The 27,067-nt window shown below is 43.5% G+C and overlaps 1 protein-coding gene across 6 annotated transcripts in view; it reads right to left on the bottom strand.

Moving 5' to 3' along the window:
• The window catches only part of LOC309864645 (sterile alpha motif domain-containing protein 5), a 909,922-nt gene that overhangs the window by 256,218 nt on the left and 626,637 nt on the right, over nucleotides 1-27,067 (bottom strand). The window contains exon 1 of one of the 6 annotated variants that reach the window (XM_082730327.1): nucleotides 24,082-24,146. The exons of 4 other annotated variants lie outside the window; for them this stretch is intronic. In XM_082730327.1, the coding sequence (XP_082586453.1) occupies nucleotides 24,082-24,126 (45 nt within the window). In that variant the 5' untranslated portion in view covers nucleotides 24,127-24,146. Of the gene's footprint in view, nucleotides 1-8,270; nucleotides 8,411-24,081; nucleotides 24,147-27,067 lie in introns of those variants that run through there. One more of the 6 variants, XM_082730324.1, reaches the window with a different exon arrangement.

Consider the following 27,067-nt stretch of genomic DNA (forward strand, 5'->3'; position numbering starts at 1 on the left):
AAGGAGAAACAGATAGTAAACACAAATTTAGGAAACTAACATAGAATAATGGATAGTAAGGTACTTGGAGAGCCTCCCATTAGTGAACAGATAAGTGATGACAAAAAAGAGGCTGTCTGAAGATCTAGGGGAACTGGGTTCCCAGTATAGGGCACAGCACAGCAGGTTGAAAGGCCCCTTTGGACTTCCAAAGTTCCATTGGAACAAGAGGTGTGTGAGATGGAAAGAAGCCAGGGAAGGCTTGAGAAGTCACTCTAGTTGAAGATGAGAGGGAGAGATACAGGAGATGGGCTGGAGGGGTTAATGGAGGCCAGGTAGGGGTCTGGATGTTATTTTAATTGCAGTGGAAAGTTCCTGGAGGGTTTTATGCAGGGTAGAAGGTCCTTATGGCAGCTGGTAGGATCACACTCAGGCCAAGAGCAGTGGTATAGTCTAGAATCAAAGTCATAATGTCCTGAAGTGGAGTTTTAGCAGGGAGGTTGCAGAAAGAGTCCTATTTGGAATATAATTCATATGTATTGCCCCTATAAAGTGTTGACAGATTGTGTGTGGGAGGTGTTTATGTCTGTGCCTCTTTTTGTAGCAAGTAAGCTCTTTGGGGAAAGGGCCTGTTTCTTCATATCTATATTTTTAGTTCCCACCATAGTGTGCCTGACACCTAACAGGTCACTAAAACTGTTTCATGAATGAAGCAATGGGAAAAGTACATCGCAGCTGGGGCAGTCAGCAAAGACTTGATGGTTAATGTGAGAACTGACCTATCATTGTAAAGGTGGTCGACTCTTGACTGGTATAAATGGAAGTAGAGGGAATGTGTGTCTCTAACATATTTGATCCTGGGACAGAAACACAAATGGAGTCTATGTACCTCATGTCTTAATATTTAAAGTCACAAGTCAAACTAATAGATGTTAAATAAAATGTGTTCTATCTATCTTAAAGTTATAAATCAAGATAACAAACTGTTAAATAAAACATGCTCTGTCCTTTTATCTTGACAAATAATCTGTATAAGCATCAGGTTCTGGAATTTGGGAGTGGGATGGGAGAGCCAGGCCCTGGCCCCTGGTATGAGGCATGTCCCCTCCCTGCCCATCCCAGGTTCCTCATTTTCACATGTGTAAACACTCTGACCTATAAGTCTAAGCTTAGTCTTCTCAGCCCCAATCCTTATCCTCGTGTAGTCCAGCCACAGAAGCTGCCATTGCACTACTGAAACAAGGAAGCTTGGATCTCTGGTATCCACAGCATGGATTAGGCAGAAGGACTTGGGCTCAGGGTGAACGCATCCCCTCATTCCTCTCAATTTTCCATCCCCAGAAGAAAGATAAGGTCCGAGCAATGTCCCCTAGAGCGTGAAGCTGGAGCAAAAACCCATCTTACTTGGATCTATGGGCAGTGCTGACTGACGGGGTAACAGGTGGGAACCGTGAGGCATATTAATGAATAGAGAAAGACTAGTTTGTTTGGAGCAGAGAATTCATATAGCCGAGTGAAGATCAGATCCTAGAGGGAACAAGAATTTGGGGATAAAGAACTTTGATCATACAGGCAATGGGGGATTCAAACTCTTAAGCAGAAGAGGAAATGATTAGACATTTATGTACAGAAAGCAGAAGGACAGTGAGATCAGCAGAACTGGACTGCGAGGTTCGGGACTGGAAGTGATAAGCACTGAAAGCAGGGAGAAAGGAGTTGGTGTAATTTCTAAGAAGAAGAGACAACCAGTGAGATGTAGGGGCTGAGGGAGAAGGAAAAACGGGGTCAAAGATGGTTTTGCAAGAGTAAATATGGCAACTGTTTTATTCCCAGTGCTGTGGACTGGATGTTGGTGTCCCCTCCAAAGTCATAGGCTGAAGTCCTAATGTGATGGTATTTGGAGGTGGAGCCTTTGGGACGTAATGAGATCAGGAGCGTGGGGCCCAACGATGGCACTGGTGTCTTTCTAAGAAGAGGAAAGAGCTAGGCCTCTCTTCCCCTCTCTGCTATAGGAGGATATAAGGAGAAGGAGTTAACTATCAGTTGGGATCTGCCAGAGTCTTGATATTGGACTTCCCAGCCTCCAGAACTGTGAAAAATAAACGATTGTTTTTATGGGTGGAAGCCACCCTGTCTATGGTATTTTCGTATGGTAGCTTGAGCTAAGACTTTAAGCAAGGCTTCTCTCTCTCTCTGAGAAGGCAAGGGAGGTGTGGGTATGCTTTGCACACTGTTCCTATAACCGATGCCAAGCCTGACTTCTCACAGCTCCTATGAACCTGGCCTCCCCATCAAAGTTTCTTGAAGTGAGCTCGTTTCCCCAGCTCTGCTTCCGCATCCACCGTCTGGCTGAGCCCAGAAGTGCCGTGTTAGCTGTGAGCTCTAAGTTAGTTCACTTTGGGAGGGCAGGTTTTAGAGATTATAAATGTGTAGGGTTCTTTTAGGAAAGGGTAAACAAGTCCATCCTGAGACAGGCACCCAAGTTATGGTCCAAGAAGATTGAATGATCATCCCCAAGAAGCAAAAGAGCTGACAGGGATATGTGGCCTCCAAACTGCCTGGGTTTGATTCCTGACTGCCTCTTACTAGCTGTGTGACCTACAATGTCTGGACCAGAACTTTTTCTTCCAAAGTCCTGCTAGCATGAGTGTTTTCTGTCCTGCCATGGGTGCTGGGAGCAGAGAGGAAGCTGTTCCTCCTCCTGCCCCATGGAGGGCTGAGGACAAAGGCCTGGGAGCTTTCTGCTGCAGTCAGACGCGTTGGGACAGCAGAATCATGACAGACCCATCAAATTAAAATCATTTCCCATTAGCAACAACTAGGTCTACAGATCTGTATCATTTGATAGAAAAAAAAAAACAGTTTTATATTTTACATATTGGAATGTAAAATAACTTTTGGCCAAGACCTCAGTAACTTTACTTGTTGGGTTATTTTTTCATTGGGCTCTTATTATAACCATCTGTTGGGATGTGCTAACTAGCTGTTTGTCACTAGTTTTCTTCTCCTGTCCTCTTTCCACCGTTGCTTGGCAGCTGAGTTTGTTTTTCATTTCAATCAGGGCCACACAATCTCAAGCAGATGTTTTAAAAAGTGCTTGACTTTTAAGCAGAGTATACAGTGCCCTCTTGACAGGGAGGCTACACTCAACCCAGAATCTGGTTTGCAAATGAGGGTGCTGGTATGCGAGTCAGCCTGAATGGGGGGTGCTTCCTGAGCACCCAGGGCTCAAGATCTTTGACGGCTTTCCACAGGGATGTGAGTGCCTGGACCTGTCTTGGAAGCATCTTAGCCTTTCAGACCTGCACATGCCATTTCCGGGGGCCAGGGGGACACAGGTCCTGCTTAGACTGTAGGGCTGGGAAGCACATGCTTTATATTGGGGGGACCTGTATTTGAACCCTGCCTCCATTTGCCTGCTGACTCTGTGAACATGAGCAAAGCTCTGTCTCTTGTCCGCAAAACGGGGCTACGAATGAACAGCACCTCACAGGCTGCCACGCAGGGGAAAGGGATAAGGTATGTAAAGCATGGTGGGTCGATGACACAGAGTAAGCACTCAGTTCATGCCACAACAGGGGCATGATTTCTATCTTGATTTTAAAAAAAATCTTACAGTATTTCTGTGAGGTTGGTGGCTAGGCGTATTATCAGTGTCTTACAGATGGGGAAGCTGAGGAACAGAGAGATGAAGTCACTTGTCCAAGATGGCACAGCCAGTAAGTGGCAGGGCAGTCTGGCTCCAGAGTCTCTTTATTTGGTGCTGTTGGGTGCTAAGTGGGGCTGGGAGGTACATAGGAACCAGTGCACACCCTGTTTTAGGCACCAGGGGTAAAGCACTCTATAGCACAAGACTTTTTTAAGTCCTTAACGTAACTCTCTTACCATGGTCCGGGGGACGCCATTACGATCTTCTTGGTAGAGGTGAGGGAAATCAGAGAGATCAAACGAGGTCACGGGGGACATACATTGCTGAGAGGGGCTGCCTCCAGAACTGGTGCCCCACACTTTTTTCTAACACCCTGCTGGGCAGTGCCCCCGGACCCTTCAGAGCTGTGTGGAGCCAATTGGTCACCTCAGATAAATGTCCCCAAAATGCCAGCAGGCTTCCAGGAGACGAATGGATTGAAGCCCACATGTCCTGACTCCAGCCCATTGTTTTCTGTTTTTGTTCGTGGTATTACACTAACAATATTAGCGGCCACTGTAAGTAATTCAATATACTTTGTATTTTCTTTTCCTCTGGCCCCAAGTCTTAAAATAATAAAGAGATTCTAAAATGAATAAATATTAAAGACCTTATTTGCACAAACATGAGGAAGTCCGGAGGGCCAAGTAAACAAGAAATCTGGGCACTTTTCTCCAGAAAGTAAAAATAGTAGGAAAAAGAAACAAGCTAAAAAGTGGTAAAAGTAGATGTGGGAAAATAATACTGCAAAATTCCTTCATGTCATCCATATTCTGGAAAATTTCCATTCATAGTTACTTATTAGAAGGTATTTGCAGTGATAGCTCTGCCAAAAAAAGGTTATTATTATTTTTTGAATTAGGTATTTTCTGCTAGTTCTGCACACTATTTACCATAACACAATTTTAGTACTGCAGAAAAGTCCAGGCAAGCTCTCTTTGTAAAGTGATTCTGATTTTACACTTGAACTTTACACCTGGGTATATAATGAAATGACACCCTACTTTATCATCAGTAATAGGATAGTCATTAAAATGTTGCTTTCTATGACATCTCATACAGGGCTGTTTATTTCAGAGACTCTCATTTTCAAATGTTTTAATCTATTGCAAGTTTCCCAGCAATGAGCCATGATGAAAGGCAGCCCGGCGAAGTCTCTGGACCTGTCCTCAAGACAGCCCCTCTCCTCTCCAGGAGCACAAGATCATAAGCTTTAGCTTCTGCTGAACCAAGTGATGGAAAGCCCATTTACCATTATTTAAACATGCTAAGTCTTATAACCCTTTCCTCTTTTAGAACGTCTGCCTTGTTAGGATGCACATTTTGAAATTTCATTAATCTCTAAGAAACTAGGATCTCTACATGCCCACCAATTTCCAAATGGGGTTTTTTCTTCCAGATATTTGCTGGATTTCAGATGGAATGAGACAGGTGGTTTTAGGCTGAAAGCTACTCAAGGCTGATAGAAAAATAGTGCCGGGCCAGCAGGCTTTGTTACCGAGAGCCTGTCCCAGTACTGGCACGGTCTTCAGTCCAACTCCGCAGAGAAAGGTGACAGGGTGACAGGTGATCCCCATGCTGATCTCAGAGGAACCTGGCATCTCTGGGCTCCTGGGGACCAGAGGTGACTTGGACAGACCCACCTGCCTCCCTAGGATATTTTGGTCTGGAACAAATCTGAGCCATTCACCTGTGACAACCACAGGACCGCAGCTGAAGGGGACAAGATGCCAGGGAGGAAGCAGGTGGAAAAGGGGACAGTTTTTCTCTTTGTCCCACCCGTTCAGCTCCGTTCAGTGGAAGAACACCGAGTTTCTGTGAGGCTACATGCTGTTTGCAAAAAAAAAGCCGTTTGCCATGGAAGCTTCCATCTTCCTCGCATGCAAAATGCTAGGGTAGTATGAGATTTGCCTTCCCTCTTCTCCATGCACTCATTCTCTGCTATCCAGAGCTGAGAGAAATACCAAATAAATACACACTTTGGCACATCTAGAGACTCAGCTGTATTTAAGCCCAAACAGTAACAGAGAGGGGCCTTACCGGAGAACAGAGCTGGGACATGATTATCATCCTGAGAGAAAATATTACCTTGTGCTGAGGGCTTTACATGCATCATCTCAACTAATCCTTAAAACAACTCTTTGGGGAAATACTATTTTTAATACCATTTTATGGAGAATGAGGCATCGAGAGATGAAGTAACTTGTCAACAGTCGTTCGGCTGGTACGTGATAGATTCAAGATCCCAATCCAGGTTGGATTAACTCCAGAGGCCAAGAACGTAGCCAGTTTTGCTGCACTGCATTTGTCATTTAATATTATTTATTAACATGTGGGAAATGAGGGGCATACGAGCGTTGTACTCATCTGAACATGCCTATTTTTTTTTTTTTGACTTCACATCGCAACGCACGCACCATCAGTTTCTATCAACTACCACACGCACAAACCAGGAATATAGTTCAGCCCAGTGTCATGGGCCATGGATACTCTCGTCAGGGAAAGAGCCGCCCAAATATATGGCACTTGGTGTGGAGTGACAGAGCTGTCATAAAGGTAATCATGTAAAAAACAAAATCTGCCATTATTACGTTTCTGAATTTCCGAGGAGGAGTCGTTTTCTGTACCGGCTCATGATGAACACACTTTTATTCATCCTTTCCAGTTTTATTCTCATGGGAGTAGGTCATCATAACTATCAAACCAGAGATATAAAAGGACTGGGAAACATTTAGTTTTAGAAAATAATGGCTTAGAACCCCAGTAAATCAAAAGAGCGAGGGGGAAAGTAAACAATACAGTTACAGTGCCAGCTTGAGAATCTTGATAATTGGGCCTTGACTGTGGTTTGCAAGTGTTAGTATTGACGATGATAATGAGGAATCTACCTAGGAGAACTGGAGTCTCCCAGCATGGACATACAGAAGATCATTACGAGATCCTGGGCCGAAAGTAACTTCTCATGCAGTCCCAGATTTCAGGACTGACCCTTTCCTTGCTTGTAAGAGCAGAGAGATCAACAGAAATGTAAAGATTTAATAATACCTATATGGGTAGATTTCTTGAGAAGTCAGAAGAAGCTCAGCTCCTGTCCAGTCTTTCCTTCCAATATGCCACCACACACACACACACACACAGACAGACAGACAGACAGACACACACACACACACACACACGTTCTTTGTCCAAAAAATTCTAGGCTTTAATGGCAACTGTATCTTGACTGATTCATTGAATTATATTAGTTAAAATGATCTTCACTCTTTAAAGTTGAACTTCGCTATGAATTTTGTTATGGACAATTGGCTAATCCCCTGAAAGCTAAGAACAGAGATTCTTAACCTGGAGTTCATAAATAGGTTCCCTTGAAACAGGATGAATAATTTACTCTGTGGAGTCATTTGTATGGTTCATAGCTTTAATCGGATTCTCAAAGGACTCTGAGTTCCCTTTAAGCTTTAAGACCACTGTCCTCGAGGACAGTGTCCTCTCTAGGAGGCTGGGGGATATCAGAGTTTTATCTTTTATTTTTTAAAGAATTTTATTTATTTATGACAGAGAAAGATAGCAAGAAAGGGAACACAAGCACAGGGAAGGCAGAGAGGGAGAAGCAGGCTCCCCACTGAGCAGGGAGCCTGATGTGGGGCTTGATCCCCAGAAGCTGGGATCATGACCCGAACCAGAGGCAAAGTCTTAACAACTGAGCCACCCAGGCACCCCAAGACATCAGAGTTTTAAAAGGAATCCTGTTTCACTCTAACGCAACACTTTCTAGAACTTTGTGCCAAAAGGAGGCTCTAGCCTAGCCATTGCAACCTTGTTATGAAAACCAAGACAACTGTGGGAGGTATTGGGGTCAGGGGCTGGATTTATCAGGAGGAGCTGGCAGTGTCTAAGTCCCCTGGAGCCATGTTGGCTAAGCCACTGTCCCTGCCGAAGCATGGCATGACGCATGGAACAGGCTTGGGGCACAGGGACATGGCTGAGATTTTTTTTTGGGGGGGGGTCGATCCTTAATCTGTTGGAATTAATCAAATAAATGCCTCCCTATTCTATTTTTTTTTTTTATATAAAATGGGGGGTAAATAATACCAGCCTCTCAGGAGTTTTGTGAGGATTAAGTGAGATCATAGAGACGTAAGTGCACAACACAGCTGCCTATCTGTATCCCTTGGGGACAGGTGTGCTTTGGAATTCAGACTCTGGTTTTCTTAGAAATGTAATATATATATATCCTCTATATTCCCTAATGCCACCACCGTCACCCAGGGTAAATATGTAGATGTTCCTACAGCAAAACCATGAGTATTCCCAGTCAGAGGGATGAATCAAGATTACCATCTTACGTCATGTTGAGGCAAGTTTGTCACCAAAAAACTTCAGTGTTCAGAGCACTTGGGTTCTGGGATCAAGAATAAGCAATTACAGACCTGTCTTCTCACAACAACTGTCAGTTAAATCTTACTTTCTCCAGTTCCCAAGGTCCTCATTTTCATGTCATTGTTGAGTCACCAACCTTGGCTTGTCCTCTTATTTATTCTCCTTTGACAACAGTGTGGGACCCATGGCCAAACAAGCTACCCAGCATATATATATCTCTTACCTTCACATTCATTTGAACTGTGCCCTGATGAACACGATGGCTCCCTTCTCTTCTTAATGCACGGGGGTGAAGAAGATTCCTCACTTCTCTGGGCTTTGTCTTAAACTCTCCCAGTTCCCGAGGCAGTCTCTCTTGCCACAGCTCCAGCATTCCAAGGACTGTCTGCTGCCTAATAAATTCTCAAGGAGCTCTCCAAGTACTCCTAGTGACGTTGGTTTGTTCACTGGTCAGAAGAACACTCTTCTCCTGGAGATGAGAGGGGACATTCCTCGGTTTCATTCAGGTATGCCTGAGGGCTGCCTCCAGGCTGCTCGAGAATGCCATCGCAAATCCCCCTAGGGATGGCACTCCTGGATTCTCTTCTCCATTCCAGAGTGTCTCCGGAGAAGGAATGCGGGCTCCACCATCACCATCGCAGTTGAGGGCATTACTTCCAGAGTCAGTCAGCGGCAGGTGGCAGGTGTCGAAGTCCACCTACATGATACCGGATGGCTGTGGGGGGGTCACCGAGTTTAACAATGGTGCCGTGCAAAGAGCACGATCAGACGTATGGGAGTTTGATTTCTACTTCATTCACATGCTGTGTGACCTTGGCTCAGTTACTTAAAGTCTCTGTGCTCCAAGCTGTAAAATGGGGATAATATTACCTACACGACGAGGGCTATAATTAGGAGTATGCGAGACAACCTAAGTAAATGTCCCAATAGATTTCCATTCCCTTCTTTCAGTGCCTTTTCACTGGTTTCCTCTTCCCAGTTCAGGAAACTTTGGAAGGGCAAGAACATGTCTGCTCTTTGTATTTATTCCTGCTGCAGGCACAGGACCAAATACTGAATGAATGGATGAATGAATTCAATTGTTTTTGTGGGTGGTGGCCCACCTTTGGTTCCTCCGAAGTCTGGTGTTCACAATTTGACAAGATGCCACCAGGGTGAAGATACCCAAGCCAGTACTTTATGGTCCAAATAACCATATTTGCTTCCAATGGAGATAAAAGAGTTACACCGCACAAACTCTTTTATTCTGGGATCATGTTTTCTTTTAAAAGTGGAACTTTTAATTTTATAGACAGAATAATACCTCCTGATAGCTAGTGTGAAAAATGTTGCATTTTTAACAAGATGTCTCAATTTTGAGTAAGATTTGAAGATCTGCTACAACTTCATCCCTTTCCCTCTAACCCTCGACTAGTATTAATTAAAGCTTCGCTTAATCCTTGTGTTCCCTTGGGTGCAGGCAGATTATAATGACCACTCGAATCCTGAAATGTTTCAGTAGACCCCGAGATTCATTGAGGGCTTTATGTAGGTTTGGGGAATTAGAAGGCACTGTAAATTTTAAAAACCTATTTCAGCAGCTCTATATTTAATTAGTCCACCACTCTCTTGGAATAGAGAAGTAACAAAATGATTTCAAACTTATTAACAGAAATCACAGATGCTGGTTTGCAGCATCTTCAAAAAGTCCTCAGTATTTTTACCTATAAGAGGGGGGCAGTGTCGGTGTTTTCAGGCCCCGTGAAACACGCATGGAAACACCCAGGGCTCTGCCAGCTACGCAAAGCAGCAGCTGCTAGATGGAAACTGATTTTGTTATATTGCCAGAAATCCTTTCCAGCGCTTATTTTTTGTAATCCCAAGATTATGGGGTCTAGCAGTAAATGCAGACTATGTACGTTTTTGCTTAGAATCCACGTTTTTCTTTCTGTCTGATTCTTAAGGGTACGCTTGTTCTTTTTTGCCTGTGATGGGGGAGGCACAAGTCTCTGTGAGCCATTGCTCTGCTGAGAATCCAGGTAGGAGAGGAGAGAGATCTGAGAGAGAGCAGAAGAGCCAGGCCAGCTGGCTGGAATGGGTTCTCACGGCTCTGAGTGGAAGGCACATATGATGCATTTCTCCCAGAGAGCACAGTGACAGGGGAGGTAAAACATGCTGTTCTGGAGGCCTGGGGGTACGATGCTCGATATGGCTGACAATGGGTGAGGACAGAGTGGGGAATAAAGATGTGTCAATTCCTCATCCTTGGCCAGGATTCAAGAACATGTATATACTTAATGCAGCCCAGCCCTGCTCACTACTTCCCACAAAAAGGAAAATCCGTCTTAATTTCTCTTTTCCATCCATTCCCTTTTTCTTTCTTCCAGTAGAATCTTAAAGGATACCTGGGTAGAGGGACACAGTGACACAGACGAGCCTACTTCATCTCTTTGCATGAGGAGGACAGGGCGGGGGCCCAGGATGGGAGCCAGTGGAAAACAGCCTTTGATTAATATTTCAGTCACAGGGGAGGAATCCAGCTACACGATAAAGGCATATTAAGAAATAGCTCCCAGACAAATGTATTTTGTGAGTTCATCTTGAATCATCCAACATCACATTCACATTGCATCAAAATTCAGGTGATTTATACAGTCGCATTAGGTTCTATTAGTATTAATGGGAAACATGCATGTATATCAATGTATGCATTAGTGGAGACAGACTCCCCAAAGGGTTTTTGCTTTGGGGCTAAGGCTGCTATTATTTGTCCCTTCTCCACGATGGAAATAGAATTATGCCCATTAAGTAAGTGTTCAACATTCCATGCTTAGCAGAAAAAGGACTCACTCCTAATGACACAAATAAAACTATATTTTATATTTGTAATTAAAAGCATTGTTGCAAATGGCCATGTCTTATTGTTATTATTTACCAATTGCTATTTAGAATTTATTTTTTATTATCAGCTATGGCGAATCACTGATTAGTGAAAGAGAATGGTTTCCTGGTTCTTTATTCCCATGTCAAAGAGGAAGAAATAAATCAAGTTTAGTAGGGATTTTATACGGAGAGGCATCCCAGAAGTAAAAGAATAAAATGTCAGGAAAGATCAGTTTTTCAATCCACAAAAGAAGAAACAGCTAAGGCTTCAGCCTGCTCATATTCTGGTGGAAAGAAGTTTTAAGTCAAATCAGAGGCAATAAGAACTCCACACTGTGTCATCATTGCATCAGCGATGATGCTTTTGGCCACTAATCACAGAAGACCCAATTCCAAATGTCTTAACCTATTAGGAGGTTGATTATGTCACAAAGAGAAAGAGCAACTCATTTCAGGGTTAACTTGCCTGTTCTTCTGCACTATCAAGGGCTCTGGCCACCCAGCCCCTCCACCAGCCAGCAGGTCAACTTGGTACATCACAGGTGAATGAATGATACTGCTCCAGATTCTGGCCTCAGTTGCAGACCCAACAATGCCAGTGGAGGAAGGAAGATCACCTTCTATGCATCTCTTTTTGTTGGTAGGCAAGTTTTTCCAGCTATAGGCCGTGTAGTCTCCCACAATCAATTCCATGAGAGACAAACAGAATTCCATGATTGGCTTAGGTGATCAATTTGCTGTTCCATTCCATGAATTCCAGATGGGGTCATTGTCTGTGAACTCGTGATCTCCCAGAAGAAGCTGTAAACCACATGGGCTGGAAGGCTCCAAGGGTAAGGAGGCAAAGGGTGTTGGAGAGGGTGTATGGGCAGACAGTCATCTGTGTGTGTGCTACACCAGTGAGTGCCATTACAGGGTTCCTCAAAGGTCAACTTAAATGTAGTCATGGACCCCTGGGGACTCACTGGAATCTGAGGAAGCACCAGCTTTTGTCCTGAATCTGATTAGGTAGAGTTGGTCCCAAGATTTGAACACTAGAGCCTGGGGCTTGAGGCCAGTAAAGCTGTAGTTCCCAGGTTTACCAGATCAATGAGAAACTATTGGGAAGACTGCTTAGTCTGAAGCTAAACCTTTGACTCCAGCTGACAATTATTTTAAAAGGAAAAAAGAGAAGAATGATCAGGAAATAAAATGATATTAATACATTTGGTATCTTGGTTATGTTAGCTTTACATGACTGAAAAGTGGGGGGAAGTTCATCTTTGATACCTCAATCTCTCCATTCTGTTCTCCCTCAACACCACCCTCTCCCCACTCCCCATGACTCCCAGTAGCACACAGGGTTCTCATATCCTACTCCTGCTTCCTTCCATTATACCTTCTCCCAAAGCTTTCTTTCACACTAGGATGTTAATATCAAATAGCTTAAGTGTTATCCATTTCACTACTCATCTTGGCTGTGTAGCATGGTAGGCTTCAAGGAAAGGGAAAGAATTTTAGAACTAATCACTTCTGAGACAGATATCTAGAACCCTAAAAAGAATGGCCACAGTCAACAATCATACACTCTCCTGCTGACCTGTGCAATATGGTAGCCACATAGACATATGTGGCTCAAGAGTTTTACATGTAAATTAATTAAAATTAAATAAATAAAAGTAGCAATTTCATTTCTCAGTCACACTACCCACATTTCAAGCACTCAGTAATTACATGTGTCTAGTGGGTACTGTACTGGCAATTGCAGACATAGTACATTTCTATCATCCGAGAAAGTTCTATTGGACAGTGCCATTTCAGAGAGAAATGGTGAGTCAGATTGTGATAGCCAGTGATGTTTTCCAGGAAAATCCATCCTGATGGGTGGGGATGATCTGTCAATTTTTAAATTGAGTTGGGGAGGTCCAGTTGGCTCATTTAGTTTGGAGCAGGAACCTCGATGGTGGTTGAACAGGGAATACATTGAAAACCGTAACCAGGGTGGATGCCTTCGGGCTGGTCATTAGTCCAACCACTGACTGCATGAGGACTGGTAGAGGACAAGAGATGCTGAGGAACTCAGCACACTAGAGTTAGGCTGAACTTGAGCAAACTTAAATACATAATGTATTTATGTTAATTTGTATTAATGAGTATTTTCTATTTATGAAAAGTGTGTTAATCTGTTTGGGCTGCTAATACCAAATTAGCATGACTAGGTGGCATGAACAACAGCACTTGTTTTTCATAGTTCTAGAGCCTGGAAAGGCGGAGATCAACCTGCCCGTGGATTCAGTTCTTGGTGAACACCTACTCTCTGCTTTGCAGACAGCTGTCTTTTCATTGTGTCCTTCTCTCAAGAGGGACTCACAAAGAACAGGGAGAAAAGCAAGCTCCCTTGTGTCTCTTCTTATGAGGGCACTAATCCTATCTTGAGGACTCTACCTTCACGACCTAATTACCTCTCAAAGTTCCCACTACCAAATACTGTACACTGAGGATTAGGGTTTCAACACACAAATTTTGAGGGAATGCAAACATGCAGTTCCTACAGCAAGTTATACTGGTTTTATACTAGTGACATAAACTTTCTCATGAAATATAGTTGCTAAAATTTCAAAGAAGATGCATTTAAAGAGAAATAGTAGGTGAAAACTTGTATTGGGAAGAACAACGTGATTACATCTCTAAATGTGATTTGCAAAGGACTGAACTTTGAAACACTGATCTAAGGCAAAAGGGTTTGTCCCAAACGTCCATTTCTAGCTAGGGCTAGCTCATCCATCAGGTTCATTGAACACAGTGCCTAGGGCTGACAGTACTTTTAGGAATCTATGTAAATGTATTAATTCCTTTTCAAGAAATTAAAGTCAGAAGCGAAGAATATACTTTCAAGTCAAAGAAATGTTTTCATGTATACTATCAATACATTTGTCTTTAATCCAACTAAGTTAAAAAATACAATTTTTTTTATTTTTCAATGGAGGAAGGGGCCCATAAAGGTAAACCTGTCTGCAGCCCTTGAACATCAATCATCACGTGATTCTGTTTCTAGGCACACCTGGAAGGCACCTGAGTCACTGGAATAGGAAAGGGGAGTGCTTGCTCAGCAGCGCCACCAGTGGGCAGGAGTAGGACAGCTGCATCTCAGCAGGGGAACACAAGCATAAATCGGAAAGCAGTAGCAGCCTCCCAGGCATGCCCACCAGCTTAGCATGGGCGGAGTTCAGGTGCAGGACAGCGTGCCCAGGGCTTCAGAAAGCAGGACTGATTCCTGTTCAAGTAATGACTACCTGTGGGTCAGGACAGATTCTGAGAATGGGCAGGACTGAGCTTTTGGAGCAAAGATTTCCTGGGAACTGGGAAAAGGTGAGGATGGACAAGTAGAGGCTTTCAGGCATCTGCTATTAGAACAACCTATTCGGACTACTCAGTCCTGAAATCACATTATAGGGCTGTAGGGCAACCACACAGTTAGCTGGAGTCAGGCTGATTATGATGATAAGAAACACGGAAATGAGGAGCAGACGTACGCATTCACACACAGCTCCTAAGCACGAGAAGTGACTTGGAAATGTCAGATATTCCTTTTGGGAAAGGGAAGTTTATGAAACAATCACCTAATGCCCCCTGAAGGCAGAGGCTGGCAAAGTTAAGGCTGACTCAGAGACCTTTTGACAAGCTCTGGGACCACAGAGGCATAAATGCCATTTCAAATCAGAGACTGTTGTTAAAGGCCAAGTATGCAGACCAATTCCATAATATCTTGTAGTTGCTCTCTTGTGGCGAGTGAGGAGAATGACATTGATAAATCACCCTATTATAACTTGTGATAAAAGCAGCAGGTACTTAGAGAATTGACCAGTAGACACCTGAAAAAGACAAATGGCTGCAGGAAGACAACGGAAACACTTTGGAAATTAGTGATACCCATTGTGGGGAGAACAGGACAGTGCATCCAGGCCAGAGATAATATCCCAGTCTCACGATCGTCTATGGATTTGGGTCACCTGACAGTCTTGGGCGGGGGGCAAGAAATCTCAATTACTAATAATATATACAAAAACACCCTGAAAAACACCCTGAAAACCATGATACATCATGCAAACACAGGGCATTAAAGAAGATTAAACTAACGGAAATGGAAAATTATCTAAATATACTTTCATCGTTGGCTTAAGTTTTGGTACATTGGGTCAGGACTTTTTTTTTTTTTTTTTTTTTTGCTAAATAGTCTGGATGTTTACCATTGTGATGCGTAGAATCAGCATAAGGAATGTTTTGGATAAATGAATGGAAAAAGAAAAAAGAGTGTTTTGATTTTCTAAAGCTCTCAGCTCTTCGGGGGTCTCCGAATGATGAGATGCCATGATGGAAGAATGACTTGCAGATACTTCTCTATGAAATTAGGCTGTTTTGTGCTGTGGATTGTGGTGGTTTCTACCAATGCCTCTTCTGAAAGTCACTCCCTTCTTAAACCTTGGGGGGTTCTGCTAACCACATTCAAATGGTCCAGAGAAAGTGCTACTCTACATTTTCCATTACCTCAGAGTTGGGCCAAGTAGGCCCGAGAGGGATTCGTTAACTGCCTCAATGCCTTCATGTGTCTGATTAAACACAAATATAGAATGTGGTTCAGCAGTGTAGGAAGCCACAGGGCGAACCAGGGCATAAATGACCTGCAATTTGTTTTTCTGGCAGCTGTCATCAGTCAACAACAACCGAATTGGGAACTTCTGTGGTCAATGGTTTGGGCTAACGTGTATCTGCGTTCCCAAGGTAAGCCTGGCCCCAGAGGGCACAGGTTGAGAGGGGGTAGGGTCGGATAAGAGGGGGAGAATGAAAGTGGCTAGAAAAATGAACTGCTGAGCTATTCATAAAGACCGTACTGGATTAATTGTAGATTTCTGGTGAATCACTAGTGACACCGTGGAGACCATATATGACGTCTGCTAGTTTGCCTGTTTTTACTTCAAGAAAAGTCGTTCTCAAAATTCTGCAGCAGCTGCTACTGTTTGGATTATGAATAGTAATCAGCCATATGGTGTGGCAGAAAGGAATCGCACATATTTTCACATGGACAAATATTATTATTCCAAAACATAAACACGTCAATATAAGTGTTTTTTCCCCTGGGAGGGATACAGCCCCCTGATCTCAGTTATAAATTGACTCACTTTGTACGTGCACAATTCACCTGCCAACGTTGTTACTGGAACTTGCACCAGAGCTCTCCCCAAGTGCTTCTTTCTTATTTGTAGGAAGTCTGGGGAGGAAAGTGAGAGAGAGAAAAGAGAACGGAAAGACGGCCCAAGGAAAGGGGGGGACAGGCTGTTACCTCTGCCACTACCTTAAACTCTCATCACTAGGAAAGCAGCGTGCTTGCCTGGGAAATAAAAGCCAATAATTCAGCATCCCAAACCAGAGGCAGAGGCAGAAAAGACTGTCTTTCCATACTTTTGGCTCTCTCTGGTTTTGTTTCAAAGGGCAACATGTCCGTCACTGAGAATTTATTCTAAGGGTTTATCTAGCTCTTCCATTTCTTAATTTGGTCTTATTATTTCTCTTTGCTTTGGCCCTTTCTCTTTACTCATTTTTTGCCCTGGAATTTTTTTTTTTATAAGATTTTATTTGTTTATTTGACAGAGGGCGTGAGAGAGCACAGGCAGGGGTATAGCAGAGGAAGAGGGAGAAGGAAGCTGTCTGCTGAGCAGGGAACCCGAAGAAGAACTTGATCCCAGAACCCTGGAAACATGAACTGAGCTGAAGGCAGAGGCTTAACTGACTGAGCCACCCAGGCGCCTGCCCTACAACTTCTTACAGAAGCTTCCCCTCCTGGCAATCCACCGTTTTTGGTGCTGGTTGTTTTGCAATCAGCCCGGAACTCTTCCCACCCCTTTCCCTTCCTTCCACAGCTCGGTCTTTCCACACCTTCCCATTGTGTGTTTCCCAGGCTCTGGGAGGCTCGCTTGCCTCTCAGCTGGGGAACAGCTCATGGGACTCAGGGTGGACAGACCTCGGGTGACATTCACAGAGATGGGGGCGGGGTTGGGTGGGGAGAGACGGGTGGGCTCGGGCAGAGTTCTTGCGTGTTTTCCCATTGAGGTTCTTTGGCCACTGTGGTCAGCTCTATGAGATGGAAGCAGAGGAAGCCACTGGTCAGAGCAAATGGGGAGGGAGCATGGGGTAGGGACTGAGAGAGCCTCACAAGGGAACACTGCCTTGCGGGGGGATGCGAGAACCGGCTTCCATGCGGTACAGTTTGGTGTGGGGTCTCCGTCTCCATGTGCAGGGCCTACATGGGGGCACACGGGGATCAGCGTACCTAGTGACATTCCTCTCATTCTTTAGAGTTATATGACAGATTATTTACAATAAAATACCTAATCCAGTACTTCACTGCCACGGGCCTTCAGATCTGGGCCACCAGCTGCCAGGCCAGTGAGGGCAAGTGGACGGCTCAGGGGGGCTGAGAGAGGGTAGAGACTGGGGGGACTAGAGAGTATCTGCCTTCTGTCACATTCAAAGGAAACACTTGCTGGCCCCGACACTTGCTGCGGACATGTCTGCAGACTGCATTCAGCCTCAGGCCCCAGTTTGTGATCCTTAATCAGAAACCCTTCATCCCTCTCTGCTTGGGCACCTCCCAGGGTCCTTGATTTGCTGCCTCTGCAGGCAGCCCCCTCCATCTGTTCTTCTGTTCTCCTCTCCCTCACTCTCCACCTATGTTTGTCTCAACCCACACCATTGGTGAAGGTCCCAGCCAGCATCGCTGTGGAACACTTGGTATCACTTATGTCCTACAGCCCTTGAACTGGCTCCAAGAGGCTTTTGTGCAAGCCAGGGTAAAACACTGTGGGGGACGTGACCCACTCTCCCGATGCAATGTATGGTTTTGAACTCTAGGCCAGCTGTGCTCCAGCTGTGCTCCAGCTGTGCTCCCTGGACTAGCAGCCCTTGGCATCACCTGGCAACTTATTACAAAGGCAGGTTTTGGGGTCCTTCCTTAGACCCCTGGATTGGAAACTCTCAAGGAGTCATACAGTGGTAGGTCCAGCCATCTGTCCTTTCACTGGCCTTCAGGGATACTCGGCCGTAGGCTCAGGTTCAAGGACTTCTGCTCTCCCTACATGGCCCCACTCCCACATGGTGGCATTCTTCAGTTTGCTGGGTTCCCTCTTAAACTCTGTGACTAAAACTCAGCCTTTATTCACACAGACTATTATCATTCATTTAGCAGAATATGGCGGCAACAATGAAGATTAAATTAGATAAAACCCATGAAATATACAGTGTAGTTCCTAACACCTAGGAAACCTGTAATATATGTTAGTTATTACCATCATCAATTACTTTACTATCAATTATATCACATTTTATCAAGGTGGCCTTGGATCAGATGAACTCCTATGTATGGAAACTTCTACTGTGGACTCAGTGTCAAATACCTCTACAGACTTTTTGTCTCTCATTTATGACTCACGTACACACGTGGTAGAGAGAAATGTAGGACCTGTATTGAAAACAGTAGCATAAATGATAGGGTGGAAACATCCTCGCCCATGTAGGGAAGTGAACTTGTTATCTCAGCCAAAGGCTTCAAGGGTTTGGGGATGAGGGGAGGAAAAAAGACCCTCCCCTAAAAGAAAAGGAAACCATCATGAGGGTACAGTTCCTTTGAGGAGGATGAATGTGAAGTAGTGAAAGTAGGGACCCAACATTAATTGTAAGCTTTCCTGTATTTCAGAGAACACAAAGCATCTCTGTTTCCTATGTATCTTCCAATTCCAAACACCCTGCAAAATCTCCACCCATCTGCCATTTTAGATAAAAGCCAATTTAAAATGTGACTCTGCAAGAAGTAGAAATGCCAGGCCGTGCTGGGTCTGTATTAAAATTCACTCAATAAAGAATTCTGACTTTCATGAAACTAACTACCAAAGGAAAGCCAAGAGGTTGACCTTCACGTTGTTCAAGAGCGACACCAATCCCCTGGCCTTGGCACACACGCGGATTTCTCGCAAGGATTACAGCAGGTGTTTTCTGAATGGCATCCAGAATCGCACTGGACAGAAACGCATCAGAGGTCGCTGAAGCCGCATCAATAATGATAAGCAGGATGATCGCAGCCCCCTCCCGCCGGCTCCGTGAGCCTGCGGAGATCACAGCCCGGCTGAGTCTGCGGGAGCCTGCCAGCTTCTCGCCAAGTGCCAATGTCATTCTAACATATTCAAGACAGAGACTCTCATGGGGCAGGCCAGAGGTCTAAGGAAATGCAGTGAACTCAGGAGAGCAAAGTGGACAAGACGACACAACCAATCATTTTTATCAGTAAGGTTCATTTAGAAATTTGGGACATTTTCAATACGGACACTTCAGTGTTAAATCACAACTGCCATGTTTTCAACCGCACTCTTTTTAAGTAAAGAAATTGTAATAGAGGGAAAAAGCCAATCATGAAATATGTTACTTCTTGGAATTATAAGTAGTAAGTATGATAGAGTAAAATAAAATTATATCCCAGGTCATGGTGGAGAAATACGATTATTCTTGATTTCCCCCGCTTCCTCCTCTCAGGAACTCCTGCTCAGTGTTTCTTTCAGCTATCAGGATATTCCCACCTGCAAGCCTTTGTCTTCCTCTAGTTTGTCAGCCTTTCTGGTCTTGTGTTCAGGAAACAACTACAGTCCCAGAAGGCAGAAAAAGAGGGTCAAGGGATCCTAGCAAAGTTCAGTTCTAATCCTATGCTTCTACCAATCTCTTTAGTGATATTGGAAAAGTTCGTCAACCTCTCTGTGCCTCAGTTTCTCTTTTCTATAAAACAAGAAATCAGTTGGGTCACGAACTCAAAACTCAAATGTCCTCAGGTCTTAATAAGTACGCACAAATGTAGCTGAGGAAGAGAGTGCGTGCCCCATCTACATGGGAGAGCGATACTCAGCTCTACCTGATTATCCCCATCCCTCTCTGATTTTTTCTTAAGGAAATGTGTTTCTGGATAATTCTGTCAAATCTTCTGAATTTGAAGAGTTGGCTCAAAGATGAAAACAAAGAAAGTCATTAAAAAATACTCTGCAGGTCAAATAGAACACATACCTGGATCTCTTAAAGTTCTTTACCTTCTGTGATTCAAAATTTCCCTCGAAATCTATCTGGGATTTGCCAGACAAAACATGCAACCCCTTGATTTTCTTCGCCTTTCTAGCTTGTTTCCTCTTTCATACTGTCAGGTGAACTGTGGACCTGTTTTCCCTGTAGGTAGGAGAGACTTTAGTTCAAATTCAACTATGTCTCTGCAGGGGAAAATTGATCATCTCACACTGAAGTAGCCTGCCAAGGAACCAGATATCACTGGGAAAATTGATGTGAATAAAGCCAGAGAGGGGACAGATGCGAGGACTAAATTAACTAGAGATAAAACTAAGACAGTGAGGGAGAAAGAAGGGTGTTTCATGTTCGACAACAGCTAAGGAGAACCGAGGACACCTACCTCCATGTCATGAGCCCGGCTGTGAGAGATGGGTAGCTTTGAGGGAGGAGAGTGTTCTTCGTGGCAGGAGTCTTGCTTGGAAGAGAAGCTTTGGCCTGAACATTCAGGATAGGTACTGATGTTTGGCAAATTTTCTAGAGAGCATTTGATTAACTCAGGGAACAGGGAAGGAGGTGTGAGAAAGGTTCGGAGGCTTCAGGAGTAGATCTAAGGAGAAGACTTGGACTTCTCTTTTATTCTGAGCAAAGACAGACTGTCACCTACACAAGATAACCATAGTTTGCACCGTAGAGGATTCCATTCATCAATGAGTATTTCATAGTTTCCCTTAGAAATGTGCTTCTTGCCCCTATTCTTCTTATACCACTCTAACCTGGGACCACTATCATCTCCTGCTTACATCCAGTAACAATAGTTTCCTAACTGGCCTGCAGAATCTTCAGAATCCGATGTACCTGGATAGAATAATTATCCTCACATGCTGCTTTTGTGTTCCACTATTCCAACACCTTCTGTGGCTCCCATTTCCTCCCAGTCTAAACTCCTCAGCTTGGCCTTCCCATCTCTCTAGGATCTGCTCAACTTTCTCCCTCCTCAGTCCCTCACATGCATTTCCTCTTCAAAACTCAGTTCTGCTCCACCCCCATGGCTGCTTTTGTGTCCTGGCATTTACCGAACACCATCTCCTTCATCTGGATGCCCCTTTCCTATTCAAATCCAACTGTCCTTCTTGATCATTTCTCTAATGAAACCTTCTTTGACAATTATCAGAATCATCAGAAGCACTATTCCATTCAATGTCTGAGCCATGCACCCTGCCACTCAATCACATATTCTTTTGTCCTCTAATCGTTTCATGTATGTCTATCTTGTCTCTTCACTACATTTTGACCTTCAGGAGTCAAGAGCATGTCTTCTTGCTCTGTGTTCTCTGCAGAAACAGTGGAGTTAGTACAGAAGCTGAACTCAGCGAGCACTTGCTTGATGCCTTGTTCAGATGAGCTCATGTGGTGAGAGAGAATGGGGCCAAATGAGGGTTTTAGGCTTGAAAAGAAAAAAAAAAGATGGTTTGGGTCTCTTGGGTAGTGATAATCACTCAGGACTACGTAGGCAGGTACCACTGCCCACTTCCCCCAAATCATGTCCACTGCTGGCTACTGCCCACCATACTTTGCATCCATGGCCAAGTGCATCCTCTTATGTCATCCGTCCTTGTTGAAATGAGCCTGTGTAATGGTTAGCTTTTGTGCTAGGTTGTGTGCTGGGCAGGGACTTAATCCATCAGCCATCCTTGAACAGCACACAGCCTTGGGTATTTGAAGCTGTACTTGGAGGCAACTTCTGAATTTGAACTTCCTAAATTGGAACAGAAGGGAAACATCATCCAGTTATATCCAGCATGGAAGTGAACTTCTAAGCCACACAAGCAGTCTGCAAGAGGGAAGACATGCCAGAACTCAAATGCACCAAGAATAAAGAACAACCAATGAATTCTGGATGGAGGAACTACTCTAGTCCTCCAAGCAGAGAAGGCAGAGACAGAACATCCCACATTATGTGTGAAGTTGCCAGCTTCTGCCAGCAGAGGCTTATACGTCTGATTTCCACCAGGCTCACTAACCAGAGAGCACCAGGCCCATCATTAAATCTCTGCGTCTCACCATCTATGCAGTTAAGATAACAACCTGCTGACCACAAGAGAGGTTGGGTGTGTTAATTACGATACAAAGACCCTGAAAATAAACCAGACTTTCAAAACTCTATTTCTTTTGATTCACTCCATCTCCAGAGCAGCTCTGGACTACAGTGAATTTCAGTTCCTCCTGCCCTGGGCTGGGGCCACCCCTGGGGGTCTGAGCTGGTGGGTGTTTTATCCACTGCGCAGGCTGGAAGGAGCCCATGAGAGATTGCTGAGGTGCTGCCAGCAACCTATGGCATCTCTGAGGCTACTGCCCTGCAGGTAAGTAGCCACAAACATGCCAAGAGAATGGGTAACAACGTGTAATGTCAGAGACAGAGATAGGGACCAAAGAAATTCCAAACGAGGAGAAAATTTTCAAAATGACAGTTTAGGTAATCAAGGTTTAACAGAACAACAAGCTAGCTTGAATTTGTGTGATAGCTGTGTACCTTACAGTTCTGACCTTCTCCCATATAACTGGGAATCTGCTTGAGCAGGGGGCTGGAGGTGTCTAAGGGGTGAGGACCAATGTCTTGATCTCATCTCTTGGTTACTTCCTGCCCTTCAGCATCTGCTGATGCCCTGGGGGCTGTCTTAGGACCCTGGAGCCAATCAGACCTGTGTGACATCAGCTCTCAGCCCCTAGAAGCAGAGACCTTCCTTTTTGCCCAGAGGGCATGCAGGAAAAAACTACTTTTATTTTTCCTTAGTTTGTCAAAAATGAGCTCCTATTAAAAACAAATGAATTTTTAAAAATCTAAATATTACAAGAGCATAGAAATGGTTCAATTTCCAGAATACAACTGGTCGTATGCTCGCTAAGTAAATGAATGAATGACTTGGATAAACAAAGGTCAATGTCTGAAAACCTTGAACATTCATCTGAAAATTACACTTTTTTAGTTAGGCCTGGGGATAGTGCAATATTTTCTACCCTCCTTTCTCCAAAAGTATACAATATGACTTGCCATCTTAGATATAACATTAAAGGCTAAGACCGTCAGGGATGATGAGCATTCTTTATTAAATAGAAATGATTACTTTAGAATCCAGTGTTTTAATTTGCTCTTAAAATCAACTTCATGTCATAAAAGAAGGTAACATGGGTCATACTTCCACAGAAAAGACAGATGGGTCCCACTGTTGCCACCAGAGGGAATTTCTTATACCATCCAATCTATAAATCACCTATGGTTGTGGCAGAATCTTTTATTTCCAATGAAGTTCAAATTCGCATTAGAAAGAAGACAGACTGAAAAGTTATACCATGGGAAAGGAGATAGACTTACTGAAAAAGCATTGGGCTGGCATTGGAGTCTGTGATCTTATATCCCCACTCTGGGTTGTTCAAGTAAGGGGAACTTCAATTTATTCAACTTTAAAATTAGATGATCAGCCAGGGTCACTGAGGCCAGGGAATCTGGACCGTTCTTTGGGGCTCTCAGGACTTGACCACTTCATGTGGAGTAAACTCAGAAGTTCTTTATGACATAAAGGGAAACAGCAGGTCTGAATATGCCCAGGTCAAAAATCACAAAAATTTGTGTTAGACACTAGCCTGCTCCTTTATCATGCTCTTCTGATCATAATATATATCATAACTATTATATATATATTCACATACATGTATTTATATAAAATCCAGAAGAGGAACATTTAAAGAAAATTGAAAATAACAACCCAAAACAGAGTTCCAAGAAATTCTTCATTTGTGTTATAAACCTGGCTTGACTTTACAGTTCCTTTCTGTCAGTGAGTCGTATTGCTTCAAAGGTCATGTCTTGTATGCCTACAGGCTGTTCAGTACGGTTCATCAATAAAATTAGAAACATTCATACGCAAACAATTCACCCAAAGTCATATATCACTAACACTGTTTGGTGTGTAGAAGGCATGTATCACTCTAAAACAATGAACAAGACTACAATCCTTTGATTACAAATTCCTCCTAATTTTATGAAAACCTACAAGGAAAATATTCAGTACAATGCCCTTGATATTTAAATACTTCATTCAACTCACCATTAGTTTGCTCCAAAGCTCAGCCTCCCTGGCAAAAGGCTCCATATTGAAGGGATAAATTTCTTGTTCTGCCTTGTCAAAGGTGTCACTTGAACTGCTCAAGTGACAGAGCACAGGAAAGCAAACATTTCAGTTGAGCTACTTTCATAATACTGATGGTTGCATTTTCTCATAGCTGAGAGTCTTGGGAGAAATGGAATTTACATATGTTAAGGCGAGATGGGTGTGGGCATTTCCCATGGTTATGATTCAAAACCAAGATATGTTTCGTCCAAGGAGTTAATAATATAACTCCAAGAAGAAAAGTACCCCCTAGCATTACTGCCACTTAAGACATGACAACTCACACTGCCATGCACACATTCACCACGCCTCACTCTCCATGCCAAGAACAATCCTACAGTGGGTGGTGTAGGTAACTTCTGGCCTTTTTCTTTCATGGAAGACTCAGGTAATTATAAATCTCCCAGCTCACTTTAAGGTGTGCACAGTAACACAAGACTGGACATCTGGAATGCAAGTATGAGGTTGCAAGTTCAGCGAGACGCGAGACAACTTTTGGCATTCTTGTGGGTGATATTAACCAAAGCCAGCTACCAAATGATCCATCCTCTGTGTGCTCTGTTGGAACGGGTAAACTTTGATCTTAAACTGATGCACAAAGATATATAGGCTTTATAAACAATGAATCTTGGAACACTGAAAAAATAAAATAAAGAAAGAAAACCTCATAAAAATATTTTATACATACATATATATATGTGTGTGTGTGTGTGTGTGTGTATATATATATATATATATATATATATATATGCTTCAAATTTTTTCCTTTTTCTTACCAGATACAGGAGAAGAAATAACTTCCTTAAAATATCTGAGAGTACTGATCTGTGGTTATCATTGTAGGCATAACTCAGACATGGAAGGTTCCCATCTTCATTAAGGGACCACGCAAAGGAAACATATTTGTAAGGAGACAAGTCCAACACCCCGTGCCTACCATGCCTGCAAGCTAAAGGGAAAAGGAAAAGTAGGGTCTAAATAAAACCTGACAAGTAGAGACCTAGAAGAAGTCTGGTCATTTCTTTCTGTGGTCTTATGACATTTACGCATTCAAGATACCAGATATTTAGATCCAAGGAAGCTGTCACAGCTTATGATGAAAAGCAAAACTCAAATGCACAAACCGTGTATTCTTTGATAAACCTTCCCCTGGGTATTCTAACGACATTTCCTTCTCTCTGAGTTTCTAATTACATAGGATTTAGTGAGTGGTGGCCCTTTACAGTAAAACATAACTGTGGTCAGCAGAGGAGCTTTACCTCCAAAGCCTGGCTGGCATTCCACTCCTGGGTCCACTCCCCAGGCGTGGAACATCAGAAACCAACACCATGTTGTTCCAATACAAAATATACCAGTTTTCTACTTCTTCTTTTGCCCAAAGATGTTTTTCCCCCTCATTTTAATATGGGCAGAGCTTTCTAAAATGCTTAGATTTGTATCAGTTGACCCAGGAAAGCAGTTATTTACATCTGGTACATTTTCTCCATTTCCTTAGTGCCCCAGATTAGGATCAACCTTGTCAGAGTAACTGCTTAAATTTACAAAAACAAATATTTACAAACCAAGAGACTTGGGGAAATTGGCCACAGAATAGGAGCTATTCAGACGGAGAAAGAGGGTTCTGTTGGTGTGACATGTAGGAGTGCTTGTTTGCTTTTCATCTCTGGAAGCCGAGGAGGGCTACCCTTGGTGTAACCGCCCCATATGCCACCGTGCCATGAAAACCTGTTTTGCAGGTCCTGCCTCATGACCCTGTCCATCTCTAACTGTGTTTGTGGATGGGGTGAGTCATTTGAGTATTGTGCAACTGTCCTAAACATCTGAAACAACTATTAGAATCTGGCAGAGTCTTTTTTTCCCCATTGGTGAAATCTCATGTTTTCTCTGGCTTACCATTCATTTCACTGAGGATGGGTGTATGTATCTTTATGAATTAGATAGACTTTTGCAAAACTACATGAACCCATGATTCTAAATTAGATCATATTTTTTAAAAAATTCAAGGACATCTTGATACTTAAAGGAATTCCTGGCACCTCGACTTCTGAAGGGGAAAACAGTTTTTGCCTTAAAGTCATCTGCCACATCAATGTTTTGCAAGTGTGAGGTTTTACAGACTGTGTTTTCTTAAATTGAGGGACATGAGTTCAGCCCCTTTTGGCCTCTGACTGACTCCTCTAAAGTCACTGGATCACAAACTGACACCACAGGCAAACTCTGGTCATCTTTCTCATGGAGAGCAGTTAAGGGAGTCTTCTTGGGTTTTCCTGATTTTTTTTTTTTTTTTTTTACTCATTCACAGAGGATTTACAAGAAGAAAAAGAAGAGGCAAAATTGGTTTACCTTTTCCAACAAATTAAAATGATATTAAGGGTAATCTATAAAAGAGGAACTGGTGATGCCTTGGAAATACACCTTCAATCCCCCACACTCCCTTGCACAAACACAGGAAGTCCAGGACCCAGTTTCCTTCTCTCCGTACAATGTTCCCTCTAGTTCTGGAAGAAAAGGTTAGACCCTCTTAAGGAATGCAGTGCTGTGCTGAGTGCTACCATCCACATTACCAACAAATGCCTGGTGGTTTTAATTGAGGCTTTTCTTCCTTCTCCCTTTCTGTATCTTTCCTTTTTCCCTCTATGCCTCTGTGCCTTCTTGCCTTGGGCAGCAGAAGCTGGAATTTACCAGCAAGATTTCCTGGCTTTTGTTTTCTGAAAGTCTGATTCCTAAAAGGAAGACAGAATTTGAAGAGAGTAGCAGAATGTCTTTGAGAAATGGGTCATGGTGAGGTGTGGTGGTGCATTCATATGAGGAAGGGCTTCTCTTAATCTGGAGGCAGGGATAACTCCCAAGGTCTCAGGGAAGGGTGCTCCCTGGTTTTGCCCTGGGGAGGCAGAGGACTCCCCAGGAGGAAGAGTTGTGGTGT

Source organism: Mustela nivalis, assembly GCF_964662115.1.
Source record: "Mustela nivalis genome assembly, chromosome: 5".
In the NCBI taxonomy this organism is placed as follows: domain Eukaryota; kingdom Metazoa; phylum Chordata; class Mammalia; order Carnivora; family Mustelidae; genus Mustela; species Mustela nivalis.